The 26913-nt window shown below is 39.9% G+C and overlaps 6 protein-coding genes across 9 annotated transcripts; 3 read left to right on the top strand and 3 right to left on the bottom strand.

Moving 5' to 3' along the window:
* LOC121197954 (small integral membrane protein 10-like protein 2A) lies at positions 1-1520 on the bottom strand. Its single transcript, XM_041061734.1, has 2 exons — positions 1148-1520; positions 1-172 (listed from the first exon to the last, which is right to left on the bottom strand). The coding sequence occupies exons 1-2, from the start codon at positions 1325-1327 to the stop codon at positions 152-154; spliced, it is 201 nt and encodes a 66-aa protein (XP_040917668.1). The 5' UTR covers positions 1328-1520; the 3' UTR covers positions 1-151.
* Positions 1521-3010: 1490 nt separating this feature from the next.
* On the top strand, positions 3011-9568 carry LOC121198103 (ras-related C3 botulinum toxin substrate 1-like). Its single transcript, XM_041061969.1, has 6 exons — positions 3011-3359; positions 4667-4738; positions 5300-5417; positions 5698-5760; positions 7572-7731; positions 7857-9568. Exons 1-6 carry the CDS (start codon positions 3325-3327, stop codon positions 7985-7987), a joined length of 579 nt encoding a protein of 192 aa, XP_040917903.1. The 5' UTR covers positions 3011-3324; the 3' UTR covers positions 7988-9568.
* Positions 9569-9992: 424 nt separating this feature from the next.
* Positions 9993-12836, bottom strand: LOC121198654 (serine/threonine-protein kinase 19-like). Of its 3 annotated transcripts, none has more exons than XM_041062927.1 (7): positions 12704-12836; positions 12043-12138; positions 11817-11959; positions 11490-11728; positions 10990-11087; positions 10708-10855; positions 9993-10288 (listed from the first exon to the last, which is right to left on the bottom strand). In XM_041062927.1, exons 2-7 carry the CDS (start codon positions 12134-12136, stop codon positions 10243-10245), a joined length of 768 nt encoding a protein of 255 aa, XP_040918861.1. In that variant the 5' UTR covers positions 12137-12138; positions 12704-12836; the 3' UTR covers positions 9993-10242. The 3 variants fall into 3 exon arrangements, with proteins under 3 accessions (XP_040918861.1, XP_040918862.1, XP_040918863.1); XM_041062928.1 differs by having other exon boundaries at positions 12736-12822; XM_041062929.1 differs by lacking the exon at positions 12704-12836 and adding an exon at positions 12576-12672.
* A 33-nt stretch (positions 12837-12869) lies between these two features.
* Positions 12870-17391, top strand: dxo (decapping exoribonuclease). 2 transcript variants are annotated; one of them, XM_041062489.1, is made up of 8 exons: positions 12870-13092; positions 13547-13646; positions 13820-14019; positions 14121-14347; positions 14780-14999; positions 15130-15265; positions 15627-15721; positions 15828-17391. In XM_041062489.1, exons 3-8 carry the CDS (start codon positions 13847-13849, stop codon positions 15961-15963), a joined length of 987 nt encoding a protein of 328 aa, XP_040918423.1. In that variant the 5' UTR covers positions 12870-13092; positions 13547-13646; positions 13820-13846; the 3' UTR covers positions 15964-17391. The 2 variants fall into 2 exon arrangements, with proteins under 2 accessions (XP_040918423.1, XP_040918422.1); XM_041062488.1 differs by having other exon boundaries at positions 13547-14019.
* A 140-nt stretch (positions 17392-17531) lies between these two features.
* LOC121198396 (peroxisomal membrane protein PMP34) lies at positions 17532-22159 on the bottom strand. Its single transcript, XM_041062490.1, has 9 exons — positions 21878-22159; positions 21625-21685; positions 21219-21285; positions 20614-20768; positions 20191-20307; positions 19936-20081; positions 19415-19510; positions 19107-19189; positions 17532-19006 (listed from the first exon to the last, which is right to left on the bottom strand). Exons 1-9 carry the CDS (start codon positions 21950-21952, stop codon positions 18859-18861), a joined length of 948 nt encoding a protein of 315 aa, XP_040918424.1. The 5' UTR covers positions 21953-22159; the 3' UTR covers positions 17532-18858.
* An 899-nt stretch (positions 22160-23058) lies between these two features.
* anks4b (ankyrin repeat and sterile alpha motif domain containing 4B) lies at positions 23059-26130 on the top strand. The gene is made up of 2 exons (XM_041063034.1): positions 23059-23321; positions 24643-26130. The coding sequence occupies exons 1-2, from the start codon at positions 23161-23163 to the stop codon at positions 25778-25780; spliced, it is 1299 nt and encodes a 432-aa protein (XP_040918968.1). The 5' UTR covers positions 23059-23160; the 3' UTR covers positions 25781-26130.
* The last annotated feature ends 783 nt before the right edge of the window (positions 26131-26913 follow it).

The raw sequence follows: 26913 nt of genomic DNA, 5'->3' as shown, positions 1-26913 counted from the left end.
TGACCACCACATTTAGCTGTGTCACATTGTTGCATTGTCACACCAGTTTGAGGAACTAAATTTCCTTTTTTTTTTTTTGTTTTAAAGGACTGAAACATGGCAGTGCTCACAATTTACTGTTTTGATTCCAAATGCAGGCATTGAAGATTGATCAGTGGATTTCAATGTGCACCTGTGAAGAGATGAGGAGGTCGTCAGGTAACATGCTACATACAAAATGAATGGATCATCTATCACACACAAAAGAAGACATGGGTGACAATGTCAAAGTTGAAACACTAAAATTGCAGAAGAGTCAGCTGTTGTGTCAGTAGTGATAACAACTAAACTGAAGAGTAAAAATGAGTTAAGCATCAATTCTGGTACCAGCCTTCTAAATGTTTAGATTTTCTGTTTTATCTATATGATAATAAATTGAGTATTGGGAATTAGAGCTAGAATAAATCAGCCAGTCCAGTAGGCCAGCTGACACTAGCATCAGATAAAAGAAAATGAAAATAAATAAATAAAATGAAGGGAAGCATATCAAGATTGCTTGTTTATGTTAAATCATATCAAATGTTTTAAACTAGGGGTAATGGCCTATTTCATAGAGCACAAATCGACAAAGTATTCTACTGATTGGCCCACGATAATAAGCTTTTATTGCAAGAAACAGAGAACTGTATCTAATATTTAGTCTGACCTCATTGATGTGAATGTCTAATTGCCAGCACCACAAACCTCAGCCACCACAGTGAACATAAAGTGGAAATCAACACCTCCCTGATACAGTTTAAATTAAAACTGAACATTATAATCTTAATGGAGGTAGGATTTGCTACAGGGCTGCTGTATTAGGCTGAATTATATTTTCAGCTGCGTGTATCTAATAAACTGGCAGCTGCTTTTAAATGAAGTTAAAATTCATCTACTGTGTATCTAACTCCAGAAGAAAAAACATCCCATTGTCTTTCGTTCATCCTTCAGATAACATATGTTTACACTGCCATGACTTCAGATCGCACAATGTTTATAACTAACTCAACATTAAAGGGCCTTCCCCATCAGCTGTTGGCTTATTGACATTAACACGCTGGTAAACTGGACACTGATAGCTAGAGCTTGTGCCTTTCACTAAACGCGGGCAAAGTGTTTGAATAATTACCTGTAATCTGACATTAAACATCATCGAGGCGACGAGGTAGATGTAGGGGAATCTGATTCGCAGTCGCCATGCGAGATCAAAAAATATCAACAAAGTCCTCGTCAAGCCTTTGGAAAACACTCCGTAAGACCGACCAGCGGAGCCCGAAAACCGGAGCACTAAATAAGTCAGACCCGCCATAAAGGCGAAGTCTAGCCCCGGCGGTTTCTACGGTGACTGTGTCGGCTAGCGAGGCGAGCAGGCGAGGAAAGGGGTGAGTGATGTGTGACACTTCATTTTTCTATCTCTGTCTGACTCCGAGCTCCATTTTTCTCCCTCTACGCTGACTGGTTGTGCTGGCCGAGCTGCTCCACCCCGACAGCTCCTCCACCGATCCCTGTTATGGTCACCGGGAGGACCGATGATGATGTGACACACGGACGTTGACAGAAAGGACTTCGGGTTCTTTTTGCCCCGAGTTCAGACTCTCAGTGGCAGAGGTACATAATGTTCACATATCCCATACACAAACTAACAAAATCTACCGTCAAATGTCAACAAAATAAGTTTCAAATAATAAATCATGTACGTGTACTGTAATTAACTTTTTTTAGTATTAAGATGTCTTAAACTCAACTACATATTTTACATGTTTTCATCCAGCACAAAATTCCATAATGGAAATTCCTCTAACACAATATTTACTAATCAACAACATCAATTCTTACACTGTCCCTCAGAATCTATGCATGCATTCCCACTACTACACTCACTCATGTGACAACATACAACTGCTGCCTTGTAGGCTTTATTTAAAATCAAAATCAAAGATGTTGGCCAAGTCTGTTTCTGCATACAATGAATGTGACTCTGGTAAACTCAGTATACTTACAGTATAATACCTATACAACGGACAGAAACATAAATATCTATATACAGGTCAAACTGTAACTGTAAACAGAGATACAAATAGTGCAAGGTTTTGATGTAATACTATGTTCATACAGCCAGATTAAAGAATACAGTTGGTAGGTACAGTGGATTTTCTTGTCGTTACAGGGTCATTGCACAGGGGTTGTTTTCTGACATTACATGACAAATTTAACTTCAGAGCAATGATGTGTGGGAAGTGCAGTGAGACATATCTGACACGCTTTTACCCAAAGGCAGGCCCTCCATTTCCTCTTTCAAAAGATAAGACTGCTCATGCTATATTTTCATTACTGTCAACAAACCAGATAAAAAAAATACCAAAACCAAAAATACATTAGTCCATCTCTTCCTACTGCAGACAAAAAAGCTCAGTAATTTCCTAATAGGACTGAGCACTGTAGTTTTTTTTTGTTTGTTTTTTTTTTAGCAAATGATGAGTCTTATGAGAGTATAAAGTGCATTTTAGGAGTACTATTTTTAGCTGAGGATTACTACACATTCAGTGCGCTTGTGAGTTTTACAGCAGCCAGATGGCATTTGTGGAACTGAGTCAAAAAATAAATTAATTGAATTAAATTAAAAAAATGAATATGAATATAACCAGGCCTATCGTTTTAAATCAGTTTGTGGAGGACAGCCTGTGAGGCACTGTTCAGGAAATAACCTCTTCTTGTAAAGGTCCATACTGATCGAGAAAGCTGACGTCAGTTCCTCACTCCGTGTCACACCCTAACTCATCCGTCTTGCTCTTTATTTTCTATCATTTATTTTTGACCAGCCGGGTAAAAATTGTCATTTTAAACGACCAACCCCCCGACACATTTTCTGTGATCACACTTCCTGAATTTTGAGAAACCGGTGTGTTGCCAGCTGCTTGTTTTGAGGACGTCTCCGTGGGCGTATCAACACCAGTGTACCGGATGCAGCATCTGGTGGTGGTGGCGGTGTCTAGCTTCACATTTTTTTTTTCCTCAGGGGTGGTGGCCGCTGTTTTGCTTCACAGCTTCCCGATCAGACCACGAAAGCATGGGAATGTCGAGAGGGAATTTCTGAGTAAACTTGCGTTAAAGTGCTAGATAAGTTACTGCAAGTTTCCCCACACGCTCTTCCACACCCCAGGAGCCCCGCTGTGTATCCAAAGGCCGTTAAGGAGACGTTGTTAGGACGTTTCACCAGCGAGCAATCCCGGACAAAGGAAACGAGACGTGCGAGCTAACGTTAGCTGGCTCCCCGGGCTAACTTAGCATTCCTCTAGCTGCGGCGCAATGCAGGCCATAAAGTGTGTCGTTGTCGGAGACGGGTAAGTTAACTTAATCGAGTTTGCTGTTAGTCTGGGCCTCCCACCTAGTGTTTTAACTCACATGACGAAGCGGAACATTAGCTCAAACCATTGTCATCAGACTAGCTAACGTTAAAGCCATTTGCTTCAGATTTTTTTTCCCAGACGGAGAAAGTTAGCAACCAAGCTTTAACTTTACCCGTTCATGCTACGAGAATATGATCATTTACGCTTAAATCACCATTAAGCACACACAGTTTATCTGACATAGCTAACCATCGCAATGCAAAATAGCTAGTATGCAAGTGGATGGCTAATCTTGTTCTGAAGTTATCCCGGGTACATTGTTTTCCTCAGACTTGGGTGAGTCAGACACCACTGGGCAGTTCACCTATCCCTCTAAACCAGGGATTACATTTTGCAACAGTTACTTATCAGTGGAGAAATGTGATGAGTTAAGATCCTGGTTTATATCCGTCCTTTCATTGGTGTGAGCTGCCGTGTATTGCACTGTTATGTTGCATATGGTGCGTGATTTCAGTCTCTTAAAAGTAAAGAGAAAAAAGAGTGAAGGCTTTGTTTGCAACAGCTATAGGTTGGTAAAAGATTAAACAGTGAGCTAAGGCTGACTTTCTGATGTGTAACAATATGTGGGAGGTAAACACACTCATAACTTATTGGTCAGGGTGTGGTGGATACCACAGCAGCAGAGTCATTGATGGCCTATGACTGTGTTGAGTTTATTATTTTCGATTTTGACAAAGGGGAACCTTTCAGTAGATTGTGTTCATACTATATGGTACAACACTAAAGTTCCACATTTGGCAGATACATCTTTTCTAGTGGTGTTGTGTACATATCTTGTTAAAACAGTCTCTATGTTCTAAGTCTGTTTTCCCAAAGTAAGGTAAGCCCATGGTTCATTTCAGCGGCTTGGAGGCTTTGACAGAGCTCAAACAATTGGTTACTTAGCAGGTTGATTAATAATTAATGATTTTGGGAATTCAGAGAATTTGTTAATAGTAAGTCAGGCTGTGTTTCACTAGAAAAATTGCTAAAAGTTCACTGGTTTCAGCTTCTCGAGTGAGAATATTTGCTGGTTTTGGACTGGGATCCCTGGGTTTTGGATCATAGGTTGGGCAAAACCAGGAATCTGAATATGTCAGTGTGGGCTTGGGAAACTTATGATGATCATTTTGTTGTTGACAAAGAGTTGACCGGCTGATGATGTACTAAATAAGATCCAGGCCCAGTTGCACAAAAGAGGAATCCATATCAACACATATCCAGAACGGCTTTTGACATCATCTTTTTTCTCCTCCCTCCAGAGCTGTGGGTAAGACCTGCCTGCTCATCAGCTACACCACCAATGCCTTTCCTGGAGAGTACATCCCCACCGTGTGAGTATCTGAGACTGCAGCCCAGTGGGAATCATTTATTTATTTATGTTAGACTAGGAGTCGATCAGCAGTAGCACTCCATCACCCTTGCTTCCTGTATAGTCTTACTATTCTGTAGGTGTACATTTTTTTTAAAGATGAAAATGCGGTTACCTCCAGAGCAGGTTATAATCACAGACGTTGCCAACTATGATTCAGGGCAACACAGATGTTGCGTGAAGTTATGGGAAATGTGGGAAGGAAAACCTGCACCTTATCTGATTCTAGACCAGCTGTAGGAACTACTTTGATCTGTGTCTGTCTGAGCAGTCTGCATGGACTGACACAGCAAGCAGCTAATAAACATTTTGTGTTTGTCAGAGCCAGATTTAATATGTGATGGTTCTTTTTCAAGAGAGCCCAAGAGGCACAGCAAATCAATTAAGAACCCTTTTTCCACTTCAACACTTAAGTTTTTAATTACTGTCACATTTTATGCCTGTTAGTTTTTTTGTTGTTTTTTTAAAATACGTTTATGTTAAGCATGATGGGTTTGCCTTATTGTCATATCATTTCTCTCAGGTTTGACAACTATTCCGCCAATGTTATGGTGGACGGGAAGCCTGTGAACCTGGGCCTTTGGGATACAGCAGGGCAAGAAGATTATGACAGACTCCGCCCACTTTCCTACCCACAGACGGTACAATAAAAAAACAGTTTGACAATGCTTTATTATATTTCACTTATTATTATTCTCTATAACAAGTGGTGTTTGCCTTAAAGTATATTTTCATGCTGGTGGTGCCTTTACATAATTCATTTGGAAAGTCTGGGTGCTTAGAATGAGTAAGGAAGTTAGAGGGAAAGAAAAACACCACACCTCTGTGTGACATGAACACAGGAGTTTTTTTTTCTCTGCTGTTCCCAACAGGAAGTGATCATTATGAGTTCTGATTGCATTGTTTTCTTTTTCTTACCAGGATGTGTTTCTCATCTGCTTTTCGCTTGTGAGTCCTGCCTCGTTTGAAAACGTCCGTGCCAAGGTGAGTTGACGCAGTGTCTGAATGGGACAGAGTGGAGGCTGTAAAGACATTTACATGGATCTCTGTTAGTACCTGTCATGACAAGGGGGATCAGGGGGATCTTGTTTGGCTTGTGGTTTTTCTCAAGGGATAGTTCAGATTTGCAAAGATTTATTTTCACCGTGGTTTCTGCTGAAATACCAAATTAATTTATTTTCTCAGTGATCATTTATTTCTTTCTTTACAACTTCATTATCAAAATTGAAAGAGTCTTGCCTGTAATGAGAGAGTCTTGTCTGTAATGTTTGAATAGTATGTGTTCATTGTATTTCTCTGCCTGGTGGAGTAAACTACCCATTTACTCTTGTCTGCTGTTGAGACATATTGTTCAGATTTTGTGGGTGGCACTGGTGTGGTTGGTTGATGCCAGGGCCATCTAACAAAATCATTCCAGTTAAACATATATTAACCATCAGTATAGCTGGAGATTTAGTGAGAGAAGTGGGTTTGCTGACCATCTTTGGGCAAAAGTCGGGGTATCTGGTATCACAAAGGACTGAAGGCAGTAACAGTGATATTGATATGTTTAATAATCAGTGAAATCACTTTGCTTTTCATGAAAATTATTACATTTAACCACTTGGGCCATGTTCAGACCGACTTGAGGGCTGCATGAAAACACATAGCCCTCTTGTTCATTTGAATGAACACAGCCCTTAAACACAGCAGGGTTGCCAGCATGGGGTTCTGGCAGAACAACTTGGGGTCGTCCAGCCAAAAAAGTTTAAAGGGGTGCGACTTTTGCTGTAACGCAACGCCAGCCAATTAAAAACATACAACTGAACCTTACTGGTGGATTACTTTGTAATATGAACTCTGTATTTTTGCTGCTTGCTTTGTGACCGCTGTGACAAAAGATAAAGTAATTTCCACCGTAATAACTTTCCGGAGTTGTAAAATCTTGTCTGTGACTATTATAAAGGAGTCTCATAAGCCTTTAAACCCATTAATCTGCTCGTGGGTTGTATTTCATTGTCTTACTGGTACCTTAATCACCATGTTCCCACTAAAACAGCCTCCTGTGCTGCTTTAATGCAGGGTTATCCATCACGGCAGCCCAGGGTGACATGAGACAACCTTGTGTATATGAAACCTTTATGAGCCAGTGAGATGATGACTGCAGATGAGGATTATGCCAGCTGAGCAGTGCCTGCACTGTGCCCATTAGCTCCCAATAAATTATAAATAAACATTTCAGTCAGATTCATCTGACCAGTTTCAGTTCCCGGTGAGATTATCTGTATTTTGTGTCTCTGGTTGTGGCAGCAGAAAGAGCTGTAAGTTTGTTCACTGAGAGACAAAGGAGAAAAGGGGCAGCAAACTATTTATTTTCCATAGTGAATCTTACCTATTGTTCACCATTTAATGTGAGAAGTTTATCCTCATATAATACAGTTTTTTAGAGAAACACTGGATCTCATGAGCACCCTCAGGAAATTAAAATCCGACTCTGCAGTTTTCTTTACCGTTTGTAGTTCACTCCCATCACTCTCATCGCGCAGCCTTTGTCTGCAGCAGGCAGCTCTTTTCAGCAGAGATGGTCTGATAAATCCACTGTACACTACCTGCTCATCAACAAGCAGCAGATATACACAGTTAACAACTAGCTGGTGAACATACTGGAGGATTTCACAGCCACATATTTCTAACTACAAGGAGTTTGTAGAGACCAAAAACGGGGCTAAAAGAGCGTGAATATTGTACTTGCATTCCCCAGCTGGCCAGAAATATGACTCCAAATGAACGATAATGTTTCTGTGCTCTCTGTGCAGTGGTATCCTGAGGTGAGACACCACTGTCCCAACACTCCTATCATCTTGGTGGGCACCAAGCTGGATCTGAGAGACGACAAGGACACTATGGAGAAGCTGAAGGAGAAGAAGCTCTCTCCAATTACCTATCCCCAAGGACTGGCAATGGCAAAAGAGATTGGTAACAACACTTTTCATCTTAAATTAGTTTTCTCGTGGCGAAATATTTAAAAAATACTAATATTTAAAAGTATACATATATATGCATAAATTAAACCAGTGGCTTTCTCTGTGCTATTCCCCCAGGTTCCGTCAAGTACCTGGAATGCTCAGCTCTGACTCAGCGTGGCCTTAAAACTGTTTTTGATGAGGCCATCCGGGCCGTCCTCTGCCCTCCACCTGTCAAGAAGAAGGGGAAGAAATGTACTCTCCTCTAAGACTTCCTCCACTTGAATCGGTTACAGGGGAACATGACCGCTAGTGGTGAGGGTGGCTAAAGACACAGGAGAAACACACCAGTATACACACAAAAAACAATGTACTTCAGTTTCTTTCCTTCCATAAGTGTAGCTACAGCAGTTATACCAATCGTTTTCATGACAAATTTGACGTAGGGTCAGATTTAGGAGATGGGGGTTGGATGATCATACACCTTAGTTCTTTCCTAACAACATATACTGTATAGACGACACTATGAAATTATGAAATTCTCGAGGCCTTCTTAAATGGATTGGATGTTTTGTAAAAAATGGACCGTGGAATGTTTTCAATTTGTTCTTCCACTGGTTGTCCACCTTTTTTCTTGTTTACAGTCTTGGTTGTTTGTTCTGAGTGGAAGAAATATTGCCAAATACATTCTGCACACATACTGTATTTTAGCCGAAAAGAAAACCTTTGTTCTGTTGTCTCAAACCTTTGAACCTTCAAAATACAGCTGACGATTTGCTGTTGTGTGCTGCTGTTTGTTCAGCACCATGACCAATAGCATATTACTAATTTCAGTTTCACTTTGCAAGGGCAGTCGTGTGACATCGCGCTGTCAGCGAGTAAACATCTGTGAAATTCTTTTTGCCTCAAATTACTGTTCGTGTACCATAATCTCTTTACCAGTAGTTAGTTTTCAGTCCTAGCACATGATTCATGTTAATTCATTCTCATGGATTGAACGACGCCTGAGACACGCTGAAAATTCAGACTGGGGAAAAGGTCTGCTGACACCAACAGTGCTATTAATCCCTGAAAAAAAAAATCTATAAACGATCCAGTATTTTATGTGTTTGGCTCCAATTGGACCTCTCAAGTTTATGGTATTTTTCTTTCCTCTTGGCAATATTTCCCTAGAAATGTCTCAACTGTATAGCTGCCCAGGAGTGCAAAGCTGAAAACCTAATTAGATATTGGATTAGAACTGTGTAGGTGTTTTGGTGGCGGGGATCAAGAGCACCTTTCATGCTCTGTGGGCATTTATCAGAAACCTTTTGTGCAGCACATTTGATTTTTTTAAAAATAGCATCACTACTGGCTAAGCAATGTCACTAAGAAGAGCATTTATGCCTGCTAATAACAGTAACAAAGCTACTGTCGGTTATGGTGTAGTATACAGTGTACTCATTTTTGTTATAATCATGTGATTGACTATTTTGTATCTTTCTTCACAGAAGTTACACTTCACTCACTGTATTGTTAAACTAACACTATGAATATCCTTTGTTTATTACCTCTACAGTTAACGCTACCTTAATCTCCCTACAAGCCTAGCTTTTTGTAATTAATGCTGATAGCATGTATGTGCAACATATACTGAAAACTAAGATTAGAATTGCTACAGTTATATTTTTTGCCTATTTACAAAATGTATTTGAACTACTAGATCAGGGGTTAAGTACATGTTGCTCATCTGTATTGTATTCAGACATCAAGCTGTGCTTTAATTCAAGCCAATGTTGTGACTCTTTAGTTTTATGGATAAAAGCTATTGTCACTTTTTGAAAAAGCCAATAAATTCCAGGAAAACACTACTCTCCCTCTTTGTTGGGCAGCGCAGACTTTTCCCTTAATGCAACGCTGGTAACGCCGACACAAAACTAGGGCTGAAACAATTTGTCAACTAATTGGACAACAGAAAATGAATCTGCAGCTTTTTTGATAATTGAATAATTGTCATTTTTAATGCAAAAATGACAATTTAAAAGTCTAAATTATTGAATTATTTAACTGTGCAGGTAAAAAAATTTCAATGGAACAGCCCCTTCTCTTCTTCAACTACAGTAGCTGTCAACACGCGCTGACAGATGTGACACAAACTAAACATTTAAGTTTATTACAGCCAGGCTGAAACTTTTTTCCCCTTATTGAATATATTTGGTCAGTTATATGTTAAAAATACTTGTATCAAAGAGGTTTCATGGTGTGTACGTAAGTCAGAACTCACATAGGAAGAAAGAATTTCAAATCATATTTATTACAAGATAAATCAAAACCTGACAAGGTCCTGTCAACATAATTGATGATTCATAAACCCACAAGGTTTTATATAACATTTGGCACAGAATCAAATCTGAGATCTCAAATTAATTTACTCAAAGTCCTCAAACAAACACTTTTCACAAGTTTTGTTCATCTCATGCATTTTCACATCTTTAGTCACTCGCTGACTTCAACCAAACACTGATGTCCGTCTCGTCGCACTGCTTCAGGAATCAACAAATCGCAGTAGTGTCCCTGAAGTTGTAGGTATGCTAGACAGAAAACAAAGTTTATTCAGTAAATTAGGACATAATAAACAGTATAGGATTCACCAAGAGCACAATGCAAATCACACTGGTCCAATTCACATACATGTATTTTTCTTGTATATCATTTTCTGAGTCTGGGGACGGAGCTGGCTTGTTTTTGAAGGTTTTGCCAGTAACCACAAGCACTCATTTCAACACCTGAGAACGAGCATTCAGCCTGTGGGTTGTCCAAGCATGTAACTGAAAACCCCTCAATTACTGGACTGAGAAGCTCACAAATCAGACAGCAGCTGCATGAAGTACCTGTCCCTTTTCATTTGACAGATGGGTTAACTCTAACCTACTGACCCCCCCCTCCACCCATTAAAAACCAACACTCTTCTGAATCATTAGCAACCAGACTGTATACAAACAAAAATTACCTCTCTACCAGCTCTGCACCAACAATGTCATGGATGTGGTATTTCATGTGGAATTTCACTTGTGTGGTTGTTCGCCGCTCCTCGAGCTCTGCCTTTAAGACTTCACTATATTTGGACTTCTTCACCATGCCGAGCACAGCTTTACGACCTAACAGGAAAAGTGATAAGATGGTCAGAAACAAACAGTCCTGCAATTAGCAAGGTGCTGTCAAAAATCTTGTAAAATGAGAACACAACATGTGACGTCATGAAGGTAAGGTACAGTTGACACGAGAGACCCACCCTGTATAAAGTACTTGGTGAATTTGCCCGAGTTGGGAATGGAAAGCCACCAGCTGCCCGCGTCCCTCACCGTCAGGACCCCTGACTTCACCAGCTGACTAGGTGGTGAGAAAATAAAGCATGTGCTGATCTTTCAAAATGGCTAAGACACGTCACTGGTCTCAGATTCAAGTATTTTCATACTACAAGAGTTTTTTTAAACCTGGATAAACATTTAATTTTAATGTTTAAACTAAAGTTGTAGATATCTTGTGAATAACTCTACACTAATTTCCCAAATGTTCTTCTTAACCGATTTTTTGTTGTGGGAAAATCTGGAGTCACTACTAGAATTTTAAATAAATTGTTTAAATTAATCTCAGCATTGTAGCATGATTTTAAACAACCTTGTTTTAAGGGTGGGTATGAAATTCCTCAAAAGACAAGTTATTTTTGGAAAAAAAAATCAATAATATTTGACAAAAAAAAAAAAAAAAAGAGCAGATGTAGATCTTTCATACGTTATCTCCGAGTCTGTGAAGAGGAACTCCCTGAGCATTCTGTCTTTGCTGAAGCTCAGATCTGTGCAAGAGGAAGTCAAAACTTTCTCCAGGAACTTCTCCACTGTCGCTCTTGTCTCTTTGCCCTCCTGTCCTGCCAGCACTTTGGCCTTGTAGTCTGAAGCGAAAATCAGCCCAAAGGCCTCTGCATCAAATCCCAGCTGGAACATCAGCAGTTCTGCTTCTTCCCGCAGTTTATTCTGTGGACCACAAGGATGGCAGAGAGGTGTATTTTCACATTCAAACAGATAAAAATATGCCCGTTCTGACACTAAAGAGCCATCTTACCACCTCCTTGTCCACCAAAGTCTTGTCATTGTGTATGCTGTAGAGTTGGTGCTTAAGAACAATTTGAGGCAGGGCGTCATTGAAGAGCTTTCTGGGGAACAGCGACATGAGGTACTCCAGGGTGGATCTGATGTCAGTTGGCCCTTTGCGATGAAGACAAGGACGGGAAGTGAATCAAGGAAATGAGATATAAAACTGCAGCCATCTATTTGGTAGACACACCTACCATCACCATCACTGACATCTCCAAACTTCTCTGTGCCGTTTCTTCTTTTCTTCACTTTGAACGTTTCTGAAATCAGAGCCCGTTTCCTGTTCATACCTGGAGGAGAAACGATGGTAGAGAAATCATGACCTGCAGAATGAATCAGCTGATCGCCCAAACAGCTGCTCTTCTCTTTTCATGACAACACAGACCAAACTAAAACCCCACACCCAAGTTATCTGGGTTGTTAGAAAAACTAGTTTTATAATATATTGCATCCAATGCCTTTTGCTGTCTACAACAGCAACAACACAAAATAAACAAATAAATAAAGCGCTAAATTTCAAAGTAACTATAATAACGGTAACTCCGCGTTTTGGTTTTGTGAGACGTGCTTTCTAATGAGAACCAACAAGAGTCGTGAACGAATTAACCTGTAAAACACCCGCTAGTTTACGTTTCTAGTCCAAATTATAGCTGTGACAGTAAACCCAGACACGCACACCGACTTGGGAAACACATTTTGATGTGATAAACAATCCGGCAGGACCCACCGGTTCTGTCACTTCTCGTTTCTCTTGTTAGCCGAGCTAACGCAGCTAACTGCTAAATAACGCCACATCACCCGTACACCGAACACACACGCAGATTTCTGACCAGTCAAACCAGCTGAAATCCTTACCGGATAACTACTAATAGCAATAATAATTTCACCATTCACATTGCATCGGTCCCATTCATTGTTTACTGCTCCATCGGACTACTTATAAAGTCTGCTTTTGGCTACTACGTGCAGGAAGTATGAAGGCTACCACCGGGCGGACTGGATGAGGAACTGCATACGGAAACAGCGTCAGGTTTGGTGTTAGCCTACAGTGCTAGTGAGCGACCAAGCTAGTGAAACAGACATGCTTTATGGATTATCTGTCTGACTCTTTGTCACTTGTTATTTTTGCGTTTATCGGAAAAGAAGGTGAAAAACACAATAGTCCTGTTTATTACTGTGACTGACTTGGCATTGATATAAGCTCAACGTTAGCTTAGCCGCTTCTGTCGTGTAGGCTCACGAAGGTAGGTTTTCATTTATTTACCCGGTGATTTAGCCTTAAAAAGCACAGTGACATATACATAACAGACTAGAGTAACGTAAAAAACTAGAATAAAATATATAGTATGAGTATCTTCTATACACAATGTGGGGCCAACAAAAGCAAAAATTAAAGGTACTATATACATGGAACACAAGTAGTAACTACAAAGTGTATTGGGACACATAATCACAAATAAAATGAGGGAAATTAGTTATATTAATACAAAAGTTGTATTTGAAGAAATGAAGTTAGGCAGTGGATAAGGTGTCTTGCCTGCAGATAGCACTTTTGCATCTAGTTGTATATAAGCAAAAAATGTTAGCACTGCCTCTCTAGGGACAGCACACAACATTTTGTGGCTTTCCTGCAGGAGAGCAAACATTTGAATGTTCGTCAGTGTCATCAGTTTGTTTTTTTGCTCTTCTCCACGTTAGGAAGCAATGGACCGCCATAGATCCCACAATCCCAGCTCCAGCTACCACAGCCACCAGTCAGCGTACAAAAGAGAAAGAGACGACACAGAAAGACATCACTGTGAGAACAGACGCCACAAACCAAACCACCACCATCCGTATCAGTCTCGGTCAGCTCCTGGACAAAACCCACTTGGGCCTCAGAGTTTGAGCACCAGAAGGGAGCTTTATGAAAGAGACTTTCCTGTGTACAAACAGCCTGTTGAAGTAGGATGCTTTTCTCTCGACTCCCAGCGTAGATTCTTCAACGACAGCAGGCAGATGAGATACTACGTGGAACCTGACAGACATCCTAATTTTGACCTGAGGGATGGATACAAGGACCGCTTTATAAAGAGAGACGACAGTGTGAAGGAGAAGCTGGACCACATCCTGCGCTGGATCGTAGCTAACAGATCAAAGTTTAACTCAAGGGTGACCACAGCCTCATCCTCGTAAGTGTTCAGACAGCTAGATGCTAACTTGTGATCTACTGTATAGTCTCTATTCCAACCGCTTGCATGCTGGACATGTATTGTGCTGTTGCTCTTTCCAGTGCCTTAGATGTCGATTTTGTGACATGGCGGGGTCACCTGACCAAGCTGCTGACCACTCCCTACGAGACACGGGAGGGCTGGTTGCTGGCGGTCACCAGGTTTAGAGGCACGCTTTACATCAGTGAAGTGGAAACAGAAGCTGCTCGCAGGGAACAAGAGAACCGCACCGAGAGGCATGAAGAGATGATGTACTGGGGGTACAAGTTTGAGCAATACACATGTGCAGGTACATAAGTGTATACAATTGAGAATAATAATAACTTTTACTTGTTTGTTTACTGATCAGCCAGAGTTATTAATAGTTTTACATCCGCTCAGCTATATTTCACAAGTATATTGCCTCACAATGAAAACATTTGATTTTACATGAAGCCACTTCTTCCAAGAAAGGAAAACAACATTAGAAATGTCAAGTAAGTTAAAAAAAAATGTCTTTTGGATTTAGTGACTCATCATTTTGACTTGTATTTTTATCAGTAATTTATATTTTTATCAACTCTTCCCAAGTCTTTATGTTTTTCTGGAAGAAATGGACTTCCATACATATCAGTCTGTCCTGTTATAAAACATATGACATACAAATCCAAACCACATAAAGCACATAAGGTGGTAAGCAAATCCTTGAATGATAACACTTCACCTTTATCCATCCCTGTAGAAAACATCCACAGTTTACCTGACCCGAGTGGAGCTGTTAACACTAATGAGGCCTTCTGCACGGTGGTGCAGACTCGGCTTGCAGATCACAGACTTCTGTTCTCCGGTGAGGTGGACTGTCGGGATAAAGATCCCAATGCTCCAGCTCCGCCCGCCTGCTACGTTGAGCTGAAGACCTCTGCAGAGATCTGCAACCCAAAACAGCGCAGCAACCTCTACAGGTGGATGAAAAAGCAGTAAAACACAAAATTAACTTTCTTCGTCGTCGTCATGTTGTTTCTTGGATATTTGATGTACCTACACTCAGCTATTTGAAAGTTAGTTTTTTTTTCTCATTGTTGTGGTCCTTAGGTTCAAACTGCTGAAGTGGTGGGCCCAGTCTTTCCTCCCTGGAGTCCCTCGTGTCATAGCAGGTTTCCGGGACCATGAAGGAGTGGTTGTTTCTGTGGAGACGTTTCAGATCTCGAAGATTTCACATCTCATCAAGGTACGGTGAAGTTGTTTGAAAAACTAATGTAAGCATAAATTTAAATTTAATCTATTATAGCCATTCTTGCGGCATAGCACTTAGGATGGCACTGCCTCTCCACCACTTTGGTCCAGACTGAAACACGTCAACAAATATTGGATGGATTGCCTTGAAAATTTTCACAGATATTGTTAAGTGTCTGAGGATGCATCCTACTCACTTTTGTGATTGCCTGACATTTCCTCTTGCACCACCAGCAGGTTAAAGTTCACAAAATCACTTGCATGGCTATACACCTGTTGCCTAATTTAACAATAAAATAATTTGACAAAAGAAAAATTTAAATCACTGGATTGTCTTCTGTGTTCTCTCTGAACAGAATGAATACAACTGCTGGAAGCCAACAGTCTGTATGAACTTTTGCTGTGATTTCTTGTCTTTCGTGAAGCATGTGGCTACTGAAGACAATCCCAGGTAAGTTACATTTTCACAGGCAGGTTTCAGTTAAAAGTCGGTTGTTAATGCAGTGTATTTTCTGCACTCTGTTGCTGTTTATGAATCATTATTGTTTCCCTTCCAGTGTGGTATACCTGTTCTCCTGGGAACCCCGCAGAGATGTAACTTACTCCATCCACAGGGACTCCCAGTATTCATTCCTGCCACACTGGTATATCGAGGAGATGACCAGTAGTCGAGACTCTGACGGTCAGTCCTGATTTACAACGTTTAGTTAATAAGGGCTGATGATAAACTGTATGTGACCTCCAGTGGAGGGTTCTTTACCAGAATACTGTGGTATTTGATGTGAGGACAGTTTGCACTGATCACTACTCCATGATTCTCTGGAAGGATTTTTTAAAATAATTTGTTCATCATTTGAAACTGAGCCATGGTTTTTCATGTAGCATGTGGCGATTTTAAATAAAACAGTAATCACAGTATGGTGTCAATAACATGTTTCTCAAACTTTATTATTTCCTAGTTATGACAATAATTTAAATTCCCAAAAAAGTGGCATGTTAATTTAAAGAAAATTAGAAAAAAAGGTTAAAAAAAAAGTGATGTAAATAAATGAAGATGACTTCAAGTAAGTATTGCTTCAGCAGTTACAAAATATTTTCATGTAAACTGTTAAGACAAAACATTGCAGTGAATTCAAGTCCATTCTGAGACAGAAAACAAGATGTCACTGTAAAAAAAGGCATTGAAAACAATTATGAAGAAAACAGTAATTAATGTCTGTGGTTTTCTCTAGTAACAGTCATTCAAATGCGTCACTGGCTGCTGTTGTTTTTTTTCTTAAACTAAAAGTGACACATTCATCAGAGTTGGGCTCCTTAATAATTAAGTAAAGCTCATTTCATCTTCCTGCCTCACCTGACTCACCGACATTATGTTTTCTGCTTTTTCACACCTGCCAACCTCAGACTTAGCAATTTTTCTGCTTTCCTGGACATTTACTATTCTGCTCTTTGCCATTTTGTTTCTCTGTAGCTTTGATGATATCTAAGACACAAAGAATTACTAAAGTGCACCTGAAACCAGAATGTGGACCATTATTTACTTATACAACACTAAACAGGAGCGATTCAATGCTAAATTTTATATCCCCAAATTTAAGTACACGTTTATTTGATATTTGAATAAAAAACATTAGACATCAAAGGCCATCTTGTAGTGATAGTCAACTGATGCACAGATTTATGCCGTGTTTCCAGATAACAGGTCCATGAATCTGAAATCAAGTTAATGTCACAACTGAGTAAACTTAATGAAAGAGGAGCTCAAATCTGGTAAATGTGTCATTTCCAGCGTTTAGTAAACTGACAGTATCCTAAACAACTGCAACTAGGCTACACCACTGGCAATCATTAATACAATAAGCAGTCAAAAGGCTGTGATCTCCTAAATATGATGTTACAAAGCACTGTTGAATGCAAAACCTCTCATAATGATTAAAAGTTTAACAGCAGCAACAGCAGTGAATCAGCTGTTGCTGCAGAAACGTCAATTTGCCAACTCACAGGAAGAACACTGTAATAAACAAATACTGTAAATTACTGCAAACCCTAGGCTACTACTTTCACCACCAACAGGACACTGAGATAACGGAAGACACCAGCAGGACAAAATGTTCATACTGACCAATACAATGCAGAAGACTGTAGACGGATAAGTCAGTGCATCATGGTTTGTGTAAATCATCAACAGTCATCACAGCACTTACATCAGTTCATAGTACATTTTTTTGTGATATGATTTTGAGGCACTTACTGCAGTATTATTTTTTTACATATGTAACCTTTACTCTCAAACTCTCTGAAGGCTTAAGTATTCATTCCTATTTATATTAAATCTTATCTTAATATAATTATTAAAACCAAAACCTTTCTAAGCTTGAAAAGTGGGAGCAGGTTTTACACACACATCTATAGATACAAACGGCACCTCTGCCCTTTTCTCTCTTTCACCATTTCTTGTTACTACTGCTCTTCTGTGTGTAATGATGACATGGTGTGCATCTCCTGGTAGGAAATTCATGAGGTTTCTATCTTGCAGAACATCAAACTTAGTTCATTTCACAGTGAAACATGAGACGGAGTGTGTGAGGAATGGTCCAGTGGATTAAATCAAGGCGACACATAAGTAGGTACCTTATTGGTCTCATCATTTGCAGCAAGCCCCCAATGTTACAGAGAACATTTTGGGGAATATGAGTATTCGCTTTCTTGCTGAGATTTCAATGAGGCCTGGCTGTGTCCAAGGGTAATAAAAGTCACCTACAAGCACCTCTAAAGCTCCCTAATTAACACACTGCTTGTAGCTTCAAGTTTAACAGTGACAAATTGTTGTTTTATGGGGTTTTGTACTTGGACTACTTCTTGGTTAGGACCAGTAAATTAACCTCCTAGGGGGCCCGTGGGGCAAAAACTTGCTCTTGGCGCCCCTACTGACCTCTACTATCACTGCAGTTCTATTATTTTGTTCTTCTATTTGTTATTCTTCTCATCTAACACTCGGCAAGAAAGCAAATAAGCATATTTCCCTGAATGTCAAACTTTTCCTTTGCAAATATTGCAATGTATTTCACAACTAATTAAAATTTTTTAGCTGACCGTTCTTTTTTCCAGATTTCCAGAGATATAATTTCAATTGTAGGCAAGTGAATCTCTCTGGAAAGTGACGACATTGGTCTTTTTGTGCAAATTATTCATTTTGCTTCCAAATGGTCTGTTTCATGATTTAGGCACAGGCCAAATCAGGGGATAAATGCATTCTCGTAACCTATTTGGGTTACATGCCACTAATTCTCTTTCATTTACCATGAAAACCCGACTAAATTCAGCTCCTGTTACATCACCGTGCCAAGAGAGATTCACCGCTGATAGCCAAGGTCTGTCTGCACAGATGGAACCGGTCAAATGTTAAAAAAAGGTGAGTATCATAAGTGCTACACCCAACTTTCCATGTTTTAGCTGAGTAAGGGAATCTACGGCCACTGCCATCTCTTATTATGTGACTGATACAATTTCATTAACAAACATTAACATTAACAAAACCTCCTGACCATGAGAGTGTTAATGCTGTACTGTATTCAGGTAGCTGTGTGTTTACTGCTTCAGTTTCTTGCTCAGACCCATGACTCTGAAGGTAGCTGCAGTGATCTTCTCATACACAACAAACATGAGGGCGGCCGTCAGCACTGTCTGTAGCAGCTTGGCCTCCAGGCCTTTGTACAAACCAAGAGCCCCGTTCTTCCTGTAACAAAGGAAACAAATGTACATTAGTGACCATCGGTCACAAAATCTTCACTGTGTCAGTGAATGTGTTCTGTGGTTATGTTTGTAGCTGCACTCACTTGATTCGGTCCATCAGGAGGGAGAAAATGTTTGAGAGGCTTCCCATCACACCACCCTTGCCGTCCCCTTTGTACTGACCGAACTGATGAGAAAACATAGAGGTTTTTTTTTTCTTTACCTGATATTTGATGCTTATTTATTGACCTTCTTACCATAAAACTTTTACATACAGATATTCTCTATTTTTACATAGCAAAATCAAAACATGATAACTTTAACTTGAACTTTATTTTTTTCTCTTGCAACAAATGTTTTTTACACATATTACACATGCATTGTACTGTTAAAAATAAAGTTGCGTATTTACCCTCAGGATGGCCTGAACTGTCTGAAGAGGATATGTCGCGGTGGTAGCAATGGCCTTGGCGATGGCTCCAATGACAAAGATCTCCGCTGAGGATATCTGTGGTAGGAGACAAAGACTTAGTTCACTCACAGCCACTGTTTTCAATAACTGTTAAAATAGACTATGACTTTTAAATTGATGCAAGTCACCCAAGAAGTATGATACTGAAACAGGCAATGGGTTATAATTTGTCAAAATGAAAGTTTACACAAACCTACACCATTAAAATTAACTGACTTGTCATGTGATATTTTTTGATTTTCTACTCTGTGGTAAATGTGGGAATATGAACATGACAAGTAGCTATGATTCAGTGAAGCACATTATGTCAGAACATTATGACTTTCCTCCCTGTTGGGGTGTTCTTTGGGAGGAATCTAGTTTCAGAATTGAAGAAAGAGTCAACCCAGTGGAAAAGGACACAAGGCTGATAGATTAGCTTTGGTATTTAACACAAAGGTGTCTGTTTTGCGTCCTCTCACCTTCCTCCCTCCCTTGCCCGCCTTCCTCTTCATGGCCTCGTAAAACATGAACTGTACAGCCGGGTTGAGGACGAGGATGAGAGAGGGCAGAGTGCCGTTCCACAGAGTTCCCACTCCCTCATTGGCTATGATCTGCGAGAAAGCATCTGAAAGGGAAAGCCCAAACACAGCAGGGTTTTACAACTGCACAGCAGCAAAAAAGAAAAAAGGAATGTCTGAAATATTTATTTTGATACAGACATAAATATCACACACCAAAAATGCCCCTGTACTGGGTCTGGTGGAGGTCTTCGTTTCTGAACTTTGCTCCCTGCAGCTTCAGTCGAGTGTTGACCACCCACATGGGAGTTGTCAGGACCACATTCACCACCCCTGCATGAACAACAAATAGTTAGCATTCTTGAATCATTCTTTCAAAAGTTACGTTGTGGAGTTTTTGACATCTACAGAACTCTTATTTATTATGTGTGGTGCCTCATTTGTGACACACATCCCTGCCAATGGTTTCACATTATTCCACTCATGTACAGGTAGCTGTAATGAGCAACAGAAAAATGAACTGGTAACTATTTCAAAAATATATTAGTTGTTTTAGTCATTTTTCAACTAAAGATTTTCAACCAATCTCTTGTTTTCGGTGGATTGTAAGCTGAAAGTCTTTGTTGTGTGTGTGTTTACCTGCGACGATCCCCATGAGCAGGTCTTTGCCGGGTCTGGACTTGCCTGGACCAGAGGCTGTCAGCCTCTTCAGCGTGTTGAAGGTGTAGAAGTAGACAAAGTTGGAGCAACAGAGGCTGGAAATGACTGGGAACCAACCTCTGTACAGAGACTGACTGGGAGAAGAGCAGAGTCATTTAAATAGTGCGTGTTAAATCATGTGGCCTAAACATGAGTAATTGTTTAGATCAGGGCAGCAACTAAGAACTGTTTTCATTATTGATTAATCCGCTGATTATTTTCTTGATTAATCTTTTGATCTATGATAATGTCAGAAAACACACATCTCTGGAAGAAGAATAACAGAAGCTGGAAACAGAAAACTTCTGCCATTTTTGTTCGAAAACTACTAACTAATCCAATAACAATATTCTTGCCAATTAATTTGCTGTTGATAAACTAAGAGGTAAACTGACTGTATCAGCTCTACTTTAAATGGATTTTATTAGTCCTAAATGTTTGCTGGAATTACATTACAACTGCTCTTCACTCAATTGTAACCAATAACTTGGTAGAAATTGAACACAGCAGGTTTTGTTTATAATATGGCACAAAATTATACTTACAGTCCTTCTTCTTTTGCAATCTCAGCCAGAATGATGGGGGTGGATTTAGGCTTTCGCTTCTCATCCACTGAAAAACAAACAACAAAAGCAGCACAATTGATTAATAAACTAATCACTGTAGCTCTAAACAACATAAATAAATAAATACACATAGGTCAGTGTAGACAGGTGTGTCCCAAGCTGCTTTTTAAAGGTATCTGTGTACTTATGTGCAGAACTCATATTATCTTGGTGTCTTCATCATCTTTTTGCAATGCTAAACAAATGGACTCCTCCTTTACATCTTTGGGCTGCAGTTACAGTTAGTCCTCACTGAAGTAAACTCTCACACTAAAGTCATTCAACCCTGCTTAGAGTTGCTGCTATCAGGTAATCTCTGTCCAAGTTGATAAGACCTTCAACTCACCCTGCAGTCTGCTTTTAGCCGTGTCCAAAGGAAAAAAGACGGTCATAGCTGTCACACTCCCCTAAAAGACAAATATTGGACATGTTGTTGTCTGATAGTGACAAAAAAATGGCTCGGTAACACAGTTTCCGGCTGTTTCTTCAACACCAACACCATGATATCAACACAACATCAAGCTACTAAAACCAGTCACAACCGCATACTTCACATGCAGTTATGACATCTGGTCTTATCGCACTTTATGCCTGCTCACCATTGCACCTGCCACAGCATGAACCAGCGTCTCGTAAGACAGAAGGCCGACAGCCGAGCCACCGTTGTCCGACATCTCTGCAGCCTCTCCCGCTCAGAGCACAGGCACTAAACGCCGGGAAGTAAGCGCGGAGCGACCCGAGGGGAGACAACCAGCGGTCGGACCGGTTTTTCAAGCCGCGGAAGTCGTATGGGAGTTGAGTAAACGCTCCCAGCTACAGCCCCATGGTATTTACAAGCCGAAAGACGATCAGAAACAGAAAGCAATGAAGAGAGAAAAGTGTTGAGCAATGTTTCCTCCCAGTCTCCATTCATTGGTTGAAGCAGGTTGACAGCTTCTTCCTCCTCATCACCCGTTGCTGTTTCATAAGCCACAACGACTCATTACAGCCCCCTACTGGAGTGGTGGGTGGAGCATGATGGAAGATTGTGTATGGCGAAAACAAAGCTACTACAATTGCATAGTATAGAAGCAGTAGTAGTAGAAATTTGTTTTAACTCGTGAATTCATATATATAGATAAATTCTTTTAAGTGCTGTCCACCATGTCCTTTTGAGCATTTGATATTTTATTAAGAGAATGCCAAATAGACTACATGACATGCTACTGAAAAAATGTCAAACTATTTAATTTTACAAAGCACCAGTTCGTTAAGAAGTATTTACATCGTATACTCTTGTATTTTAATTTTATGCTACTTTAAACTGCCAAATTTAAGAGGGAAATGTTGAACTTTTTACTACACTCAAATGTAATTAACCTATAAGTATACATTAATGTTGGGGCTGGTTGAGATGATGGTCATTTTAATTTAATTACTTTATATATGTTTCTATAATTTTATTTATTATAATCACAAGCTATTCTTTTTGTATGTAAATTCTTCATCTGTGAAGTAATAATACTGTGGCTGTAGTGGAGAAAAAAGTGCAGTATTTCCCTGTGAAATATAATGTAGAAGGACTATAAAGTGGCAAGAATTTGGTCAAAACTGTTTTTTTGTTTGTTTTTGGTTTTTTTTTTTTTAGTAGATAAATGTGGTTTTGTGAATCTCACTTTTCATAATGAAACTTTAAGTGACCAATGATGATGAACTGGAGCAGTAATGGTTTTTGAAATGCTGGAGCTGATAGCAGTGAACTGGACTTTGCTTTTGTTTTACAGCTCTGAGCTGCTGATATGTTGACGCCCAGTGATCACTTTGTTTGCTCGGGTCTGCAGTCGTGTCAGTCTGTGCATCTGACGTGGGTGGATTTGTCTGGACCTTTTCTGTTCTTTTAAGTATGTCTAGGTACCACAAAGCAGCGATTGATGGCTACTTGGACCTCTTGAAGGAGGCCACAAGGAGGGACCTGAACACTGCGGATGAAGATGGCATGACACCCACCTTACTGGCTGCTTTCCATGGACATATCGATGCTCTTCAGCTCATATGCAGCAGAGAGTAAGCACAATACACTTCTCTCTATCCCTGTGCTTCATCTTACAGTTTACTCAGAGACATATCAAGTTATTTCTTCATAATTACTACATTAATATCCTGTGGTGTATTTAAAAACTTAAATGTTCCAAAGGAAGTCTGTCAGATAACTTTGGCTATATAGTTACACTCAGACATGTGAATATAAACAATTTAAATGTAATATTTCATAATGGTCTAAAACTAAACTAAACAACAATAGAACCATAAATAGCCTTCAGTAAGCAAAGGTTAACATTATTGTACAGTGACTTTTATGGCTGGAGAATAAATTGTTTCATATTTTTTCATAAATTATGTCAGGTTTTTTTGGACTTCACCAAGGTTTTAACGATGCATGTTGATGTTCACATTATCCACTACACCCTAATGAACTAAAACTTCATTCCCCTCTTTAAACGAGTCTTTCTCGTGAGCTGAGCCAAATGTTTAATCAGCCAAAGCCACCCTGTGAAACAAAAGAGCCCTTTATCTGTCTTCACCACCCCCGACTCCGTGCCTCATTCAGTAAATGAAAGGACAGGCTAAAACCTAGCACAACTTTCTTACTGAAAAATGAGGTTCAGAAAAGATGTTTGGAAGATATTTAGCAGGACATAACACGCCTCACCTACGTGACCAGAAATAACTGAAGCATTTCTGCTTTTGTCATAACCAGCACGAGCAGGGATTTATGACAAGGATTGCAGTATTACAGCAATCAAGACTTTTATGGCTGTGACAATGAGGCCAGCACTGGAGGACTTTAAATCTTAATGGTTTACCAATTATCTTCAGTGATGTTTAGTATTATTTTGTTATGGTTGTGAGCGTTTCAGCTTTATGACAGACTTTGTGTTAATTCTTGTCTTACATTTAAGGGAATGGTTTGAAATTTTGGGAACTTGTTAACTTGCTTGCCAAGAGTTAGATGAGAATGATACCCCTCTCATGTCTATACAGTAAACACGTAGCCGGAGCCAGTAGCTGGTTAGCTTAGCTTACAGCTAACATGGCTCTGTGTGAAGCACCAGCAATTAACACTTTATGTTTGTTTTTTTTTTTTTTAATCTGTACATGTGTAAAAACAACATGTTGTGGTTTTAAAGAGGTTATGCATCACTATTTCTAGGCCAGGACCAGTTGCCAGGCAACCAGCAGAGTTACTGCTTCTTATAAAAGCTTTAGCACTTTCATAAACTTTTCTAAACTGACTAGAGGTTGAATAAGTCAGAGGTTGAACAGGTGACAGAGTAGCAAAACGGTGGTGAAAAAGTAAATCATAATTTTCTTTTGTGTCATACAGAGGAGACCCAAACAGGAGTGACATCTGGGGAAACACACCGCTGCACCATGCCGCAGCCAATGGTCACATGCACATCCTCAGCTTTCTGGTCAACTTCGGTGCAAACCTTTTCGCACTGGACAATGAATTCCACACAGCTATGGACGTTGCTGCTTCTCGTGACCGCATGGACTGCGTGCGCTTCCTAGATGCTGCTGCCTCACAGCAGACCAACCAAAATCCCAAGAAGGTCGCCAATCTAAAGAAGGAAGCCATCAAAGAAGCAGAGAAACGTGTGAAACTCTGTGAGAAGGTGAAGAAGAAACACCAGAGCAAAATGGATAAAATGCACCGTGGAGCAGGGAATACTGGGTCTGTTTCAGAGGCCAGCATGGCATCATCACTCTCAAACGGTGGTACCATGACAGGCGTCAATGAGCAGTTCTCCAAGCTTATTAGTGCTGATAAATCTGGATCTCTTACAGCCAGGGTTAAAGGTACCCTCCAGAAGAAGCTTGGGAAGAAAGATAAAGGCACACTGCAGAAATCAGGAGGAGACGGGAACGTTATTTTCCTCAAGCAGGAGAATCAGGCTTCTGAGAAGCCAGAGTTTCTGGATGTTTTCAGTGAGCAGGATGAAAATGTGTTAGATGAAGAAGGAATGGGCAGCTTTGAAGATGATGATTACAATGAAGAACCAGGCCAAGTAAAACAGTCCATCTTCAACCGGCCGGGTCTTGGAGGGCTGATTTTCATGAAAAAGATGGGGTTGGATTCAGAGGACACCCCCAGCGGTAACAATGAAAATCTCGGTTACCTCTTTCAGAATGAGTTATTTGAGGCAGAGGAAGATGCTGATGACTTTGAGGGGACTGGTACCGCTGATCTGCCCTGGGATCAGGAAGATCTGGGCTTGGATGATGAGGAAGATGAGGAGACCTCTCCTTTGAATGCATTCTTGTCTGCCATCTCCTTGCCAGAGTTTGCACCTGCATTCAGCCGAGAGCACCTGGACCTGGAGGCGCTCATGCTTTGCTCTGATGAAGACCTGAAAAGCATTCGCATCCAACTTGGACCCAGGAAGAAGATCCTGGAAGCTGTTGCTCGAAGAAAGAACGCACTGGAGACTCCTGGCATCTTAAGAGACAGCTGCTTGTGATCCTATGAGACAGGAACAGAGATTTATAATCCTGTTTGAAACTTAAAATGAATCTGTATGTTTTGCAAAGAGACCAACAGCAAACTGTTTCTCCAAAAGGAAAACCATTGTGCACTGCTCTGTTTGCACAATAGTATCCATGTTACAAATGGCATGCCAGGAGGGTCCATACCTACAGTATCGACAATAATGTCTGGAAGGCAAGAGAAGAAAATTATCAAGACAGACAGACCATGGCCAGAAACCTGATTTTAAATCAACATTATAATATTTTGTGTAGACAAAAAAGGAAAAAAAGGTGTTCTAATATAACGTTGGTGATTGTTTCTGCCCATAAATAAGATAAAGGGACACTGGCTGATTTCATTGTGCTGTTATATCTTTTTTTATAGTTGTTTGTAACTGTTGACAACATAATTATCAAATAAAAAAACTGCAAAATGATGTCTTCAATTTAAAACTCTGGTGCAAGTGTGTGTGTGTGTTTAATTCCCCAGTTGCCAAAAATCAATAAAGGTTAAATAATTTTTCCTGGTGGTAAATTCAACCTTGATAAGCGGACTGAGTTTAAATTGGGGAATTATTGCAGTAATTGAGTAAATTATTCCATGATTAGGCCTAGAACTTTACATTAAATAACCTGAATAGTAACTTACTAGTTACAACTGAGAAACAAACACAGTGCTTGGACTAGAAGCTGGTGATTGTGAATGGCTCCCACTCTGTTAAATAAAAAGCAGTGCAGGAGCTGAAACAAATCATCTTAAATTTGATTTCTAGTATGACAAAAGAAGAATCGTTTAGGATCATTCATGTCTATCACCCCTCTAAGGTCTTTTTGCAAAAAAAATTTGAGACATTGGGGTTTGCAGCTCTTTTTCTGAACTGTATCTTCAAGATTTTGATCATTTATTTTGGATCTGTATCCATTGTCACAGGTTCTGGCAAGATGTCAGTTTATTCATTACTCAGTGTTTTGAATTACTGAATTTCCTCTTTCTTTTGAACATCTACATTTTGGTCTTACTAATTCCTTACTAGTACCTTTTGTCAAAGCCAAAGAGTTCTATATTATTCATTTTATTTTATTTTATTATTTTATTTTATTTTATTATTGTTGTCAAAAACACACA

This window comes from Toxotes jaculatrix, chromosome 18, assembly GCF_017976425.1.
Source record: "Toxotes jaculatrix isolate fToxJac2 chromosome 18, fToxJac2.pri, whole genome shotgun sequence".
NCBI lineage: Eukaryota > Metazoa > Chordata > Actinopteri > Toxotidae > Toxotes > Toxotes jaculatrix.
Note: the sequence above shows the minus strand (reverse complement) of the source record. Positions and strands in the feature narration are given on the sequence as shown.

Coding starts and splice junctions, on each gene's coding strand:
- LOC121198396 (XM_041062490.1), bottom strand. CDS start 21,952: ATGTCGGACAACGGTGGCTCGGCTGTCGGCCTTCTGTCTTACGAGACG. Junction 20,769..21,218: donor ATTGCAAAAGAAGAAGGACT/GTAAGTATAATT, acceptor CTCTTCTCCCAG/TCAGTCTCTGTACAGAGGTT. Junction 20,082..20,190: donor CCAGTACAGGGGCATTTTTG/GTGTGTGATATT, acceptor TTTCCCTTTCAG/ATGCTTTCTCGCAGATCATA.
- dxo (XM_041062488.1), top strand. CDS start 13,553: ATGGACCGCCATAGATCCCACAATCCCAGCTCCAGCTACCACAGCCAC. Junction 14,348..14,779: donor TGAGCAATACACATGTGCAG/GTACATAAGTGT, acceptor CCATCCCTGTAG/AAAACATCCACAGTTTACCT. Junction 15,722..15,827: donor GCTACTGAAGACAATCCCAG/GTAAGTTACATT, acceptor TTTCCCTTCCAG/TGTGGTATACCTGTTCTCCT.
- anks4b (XM_041063034.1), top strand. CDS start 23,161: ATGTCTAGGTACCACAAAGCAGCGATTGATGGCTACTTGGACCTCTTG. Junction 23,322..24,642: donor CAGCTCATATGCAGCAGAGA/GTAAGCACAATA, acceptor TGTGTCATACAG/AGGAGACCCAAACAGGAGTG.
- LOC121198654 (XM_041062927.1), bottom strand. CDS start 12,136: ATGAACAGGAAACGGGCTCTGATTTCAGAAACGTTCAAAGTGAAGAAA. Junction 11,729..11,816: donor CTTTGGTGGACAAGGAGGTG/GTAAGATGGCTC, acceptor TGTGGTCCACAG/AATAAACTGCGGGAAGAAGC. Junction 10,856..10,989: donor CACCAAGTACTTTATACAGG/GTGGGTCTCTCG, acceptor TTTTCCTGTTAG/GTCGTAAAGCTGTGCTCGGC.
- LOC121197954 (XM_041061734.1), bottom strand. CDS start 1,327: ATGGCGGGTCTGACTTATTTAGTGCTCCGGTTTTCGGGCTCCGCTGGT. Junction 173..1,147: donor TGTTTAATGTCAGATTACAG/GTAATTATTCAA, acceptor ATCTCTTCACAG/GTGCACATTGAAATCCACTG.
- LOC121198103 (XM_041061969.1), top strand. CDS start 3,325: ATGCAGGCCATAAAGTGTGTCGTTGTCGGAGACGG. Junction 3,360..4,666: donor TGTGTCGTTGTCGGAGACGG/GTAAGTTAACTT, acceptor TCCTCCCTCCAG/AGCTGTGGGTAAGACCTGCC. Junction 7,732..7,856: donor GGCAATGGCAAAAGAGATTG/GTAACAACACTT, acceptor CTATTCCCCCAG/GTTCCGTCAAGTACCTGGAA.